A 4,605-nucleotide genomic window follows, 5' to 3' on the forward strand; every position below is an offset into this window, starting at 1 on the left:
ATTTTGCACTACTTGTCTAAGTCATTGCCTATGACTGGTGCCATGCTCACCCTCTCCCCTCTTAATTACATTACTCTGTACTGTGGAATATAATATTTGAGGGAGGACAAGTTAGTCAAAATCTAATTTTTTTCTGAAGGTTTGAAGCACTACAGTAGATGTGATAGAAGAATAGGAATCTATAAATGACACCTAAAAATAGGGGTTATTTTCAAAAGCATTTCAAAAGTCCTGTGTGAAGTACAATAAATGCTGTTTAAAATTTTATTTAAGTACTTATGCAATTATTTAAGATGTCAGCCACTAACTGGTACCTGTTATCAACCTCTACCTAACTCTTTGTCTATTGGTCCTCCCAGCTCTCACACATTACCAAGGCTGTTACTGTTCTTTGTGAAAAAGTTGTACAGTTTGTTATAAATTTATATTGTACTTACCTAGTCCTTTAGGAGTAATGCCACTGCTATCAGCAGGATTAACCACCCAGTAGTAGTATTTCAGTGTGTGCATTAGCTGTAATACTGTTCCTACTCTGCGTATTGTATTGTAGATAGTGGCAGTGCCAATAAATTCAGCAGACAGGTAGGTGTACAATGAAAGCTGTACCTAAAATGAAATTAGAACCTATATAAATATTAGTTAAATACAAGTAAAATTGCATTTGGCTTTGACATTAAATAAGTCAGCAAACAAATGGGTTAAAAGTAATTTTGTGCACGAATATTTCCCTTGGTTCATATTTTAGCTATACGATACAGAGCATAACTCTTTAGATTTTTTAGTCAGACTGCATTTCAGTTGAATGAAATCCTAATTCTCAAGAGAAACTGCAGTTTGGTTATTCCTGGAAGCGAATTTCTTAAAACAGAAGAACAAAAAAATTGATGGATTTGGAAGTATATATTTTTGTTTTTTTAACAATTATCCTAGATTTATGTAATCTTATAATTTATGACTATTTCACTTTTGGATTACTTTTACAAATATTCATTGCTAGATTAAAATTGTGACAATACTGTGATGCAACTATGAAAAAAGGCAACAGGATCCTAAAATACATGAAGCAAACTATTTCCAGGAGATGGCAATTGTATTGTGCAAAGGGAATGGACAGACCTTCTTTGCAATACTGTGCATAATTCTTAGCACTAAGAAAGGTTAAATTTAAACAGCACTGTTACAGAAAGGGACTTCTTGGATGATCAGAGAAATGGAAAGCTTCTTTTACAGGAAAATAGTAAAGGAGTCTGGGTTGTTTTGCCTAGCAAAATGAAGGTTTGAAGCAAATATGATGATTCTTTACAGCTAGGGACAGAAATTATACACAAACCAGTATAAGTGATCAGAAACCAATTTAAATCTGTAACACAACAGAAGTTCAGTGCATATAAACCTCTTTTAAGGTGACCAAAACTGTTTTAAAATAAACCTGGAGGGATGTAGTGTCAGACTTAATTGATTTAGGTTAAATCAGTTTATTGAACTTCTGTCCCAGATCCCCTCCAGATTCAAGTTAACTCACATTTCCCTAGCATCCCAGGATGCTCTGGACCTTCCCTGCAAACCTTCCCTGCAAGGATGGGTGTGTTAGCCTTGGCCCAACCTGTCTGCTCTAGCTGAGTAGGGAGACATGCTCTAGCACCTCCAGCCCTGGCTTCTGGCCTGGGCTGCTGTAGGCATGGGGTCACATTTCTGGAATCAAAAGTGAATGTCTATTCTTTTGTTTTTGGTTCAATCTATGAAGCTTAGATTGACCTGCAAAGATTGAATCAATTCAGCCTCAGGCTTTTTGACTGTTTGTACTTAGCATAAAAGTACATCAAGGAGACATGCATGGTTTGGGGGGTGGAGAGGAAGGAGGAAAAAAGGAAGTTTAAATTAAAAATGTTGGCACAAAAACAAATAGATAAAAACTGACCATGAATAATTTTAAGCTACAAATTAAAAGAATCTTTCCAATCATCAACTGATTGATTTTTAGATGAAGACTGAAAAGTTTATGAAAGGGATTATATACCACATGATTGCCTGCTTCAGAAGGGGGACTGTGTCCAATCAGTCAAGAAAACTATTTCACTTCTGTCTTCTTTTAAAAAAAAAACTGTGAAGCTCTCATTTCCATTGTACGAAGTGATTCTCAGCCTGGAAATCACAGCACCCTAGGGTGACTTGAGATTCTTTCAAGGGTGCCGTGGGGCATCACATAACGTTAGGACTGCAAACATGATTCATAAGATAAAGCCAATGACTTACTACAATAGAAATTCAAAGTGTTAAACATTTTCTGACCTCCTGTGGTTCTGAGTTCTTTACAACAAAACTTCTATTATTTTTAGTGAAAACTAAGAGCTGGAATTTTCCAAGAGGTGCCTCCAGTCTAATAAGTTGAGAACCACTGGTCTAAAGCAAGGCATGTATGGTGCTTTACAAGACAAGGAGTAAATACCTACAATATTATATACATACCTTTGCAGGAGTATGTATCCAGATAGCAGGATTGAAAAGAATGTGGTCACACAATTGCTTCAATAAAGGTGCTCCATGTGACAAACCATCCAAATATTTTGCAAAAGATAAAAATTGCTCCAAAACTGCCCTGGTTATGTGAATTCTAGAGGACTGAGAATAAATCAAATGTTAAAACTCTTAGTATACTCGCTTCCTTTAGTGCAAGATTAAAACTTCAAATTAGATGTTCACTGCATTAATATTTACTTACATATTATTATTTTTTTAAAACCAGAATAAAAACAGACAAATCCATATGCATATCTCATAGCTAATCATAATGGCCTTCTTTATAGAGGAAAGTGCTATACTTTCTCAGGTCAAAACATTAATATTTTGTTGATAATTTATGTACGTAATGATTAATTAAATGTGCCATTTTGCTTATTGAGCAGACACCTGAATCTTATCAAATGTTTGCTTTGAAAGATTTCCTGCTAAAAGATTTTATTTTTCTGTTTTTTCCTCTTTTCTCATCAATATCAGTCAGTCTTCCAGCCTTTGCAGCATAATGCCTTGCCTTTTTTTTCATGTCTCCAGCTTTTCTTCTATATCATGAACCACTTACATATTCCATAGGAGAACACAGTTCATTACAGTCAATGTGCTTCTCAAAACATAAAAACACAACTAAATACATAACAGAGTAAACAGGATGATAAGCAGCAGTGACAAAGGTACCTCACCATGATTAATGACACACGATTTTGAAGCTCACTCTAGACTCATAGCTGGACTGGCTGAGAACTCTAATATTATAAACACCTAAGTCTGTCTGTCAATCCGTAACACTTTATTTGCACTCTGATTGGCTGATGGAAACAGCCAATCAGAATGCTCCAAGCATGGGGGAGCACCGCCATGATTCTGAAGCTGAGCCAAGGACTGGACATGGGGGCTCAGGCTCCCCCAGCCTGCTCCCTGAAAGAGGCAGAACAGTGGCAGCATGGGGCATTGGGTGGCAGCACTCCTTCCCAGCCCCCTGCCCCCATCAGTCTTGGCAGGCAATTGGCTAGTGATCAATAAATGTATACCTGGTCATCCAGAGGTGATCAGCTTTTAGAACTGGCCAAACTGCTTCAGTATGGTATCACTAGCTATGAAAGCTGGGAGGCCTTAACTAAGTTAGCCAAAAGAACGTTTGAGATGTACAGCTATTAGGCACCCATATGCCAGACATGCTGGTTAAATGGAATTGAAACTCTAAAATTTAATTTTGTGCAATTAAATCTTAAAAAGTAACATTAAGGCAATTGTTCTAAAATGTCCCAATGCCAAAAAAGCCAAAAAGCTTTAAAAAACCCACAAAAGAATTAAAAAATATAACTAGTTCTCCAAACCTCTCTCCAGTGACAGTATAGGACAGAAAAACAGAAAAAAGATAAAAATGACAACCCTAAAAGATGGATACTGAGTTATTCACAGCAGTATTTACAAATTGACAAATTACTAAAATAAATAAAATAAATGGTAGTTCAGACTTTCATACTGATACATACTCATTGCTTTTAATAATAAAGCTTTAAAATTGTGCTAAAATGCATCATTATTAGAACTTATGCTAAATTAGACAAGAAAATACAAAATAACTAATACACAATATGTAATGAAAATTACTGTGAAAGCAGACTTTTTAGATCATATAAAATCTATTTTTAAACCCGATTTCTCTAAAATACTATCTAATTTAAATTCTACACTATTAAGATTATAGCAGAGAAACTGAAGTAATAGCTGGCATTTTCATTTGAAATCTGTGGCCTAATGTTAGTAGTTATTCTTATCAAGAATCTAAGACTGTCCTTACATATCATTAACCAATAAAAAAATTTAAAAGGCTTGATGGTGCATCAAACTGTGTTGGAAAAGAAAAAAAAAAATCTATCTGGGCATGATCAAAACTCTTCTTCCCATGTCTTATACCTTGTGGTTGAACTACCCTCTAAATTCCTTAGAAGCCTAAAGCTCATTTATACAGGTCCAATTTGCCATAATTAAAACAACAAAGGTAGTCTCTCTAGAGTCTACCCAAATCATGAGTGCATATGTTCATGAAGCAGGAGGGTTTGTCTTTGTTCTTCTTAAAATTATATATAT

General features: G+C 35.3%; 1 protein-coding gene across 1 annotated transcript in view; it reads right to left on the bottom strand.

Moving 5' to 3' along the window:
* Window positions 1-378: 378 nt before the first annotated feature.
* The window catches only part of LOC109305524 (neurobeachin-like), a 95,337-nt gene continuing 91,110 nt past the window's right edge, over window positions 379-4,605 (bottom strand). The window contains exons 12-13 of the mRNA XM_019528519.1: window positions 2,467-2,619; window positions 379-606 (exon numbers count right to left, since the gene is read on the bottom strand). Coding sequence (XP_019384064.1) covers window positions 415-606; window positions 2,467-2,619 — 345 coding nt within the window. The 3' untranslated portion in view covers window positions 379-414. The remainder of the gene's footprint in view (window positions 607-2,466; window positions 2,620-4,605) is intronic.

Source organism: Crocodylus porosus, unplaced genomic scaffold (assembly GCF_001723895.1).
Source record: "Crocodylus porosus isolate Cpor-Errol unplaced genomic scaffold, CroPor_comp1, whole genome shotgun sequence".
NCBI lineage: Eukaryota > Metazoa > Chordata > Crocodylia > Crocodylidae > Crocodylus > Crocodylus porosus.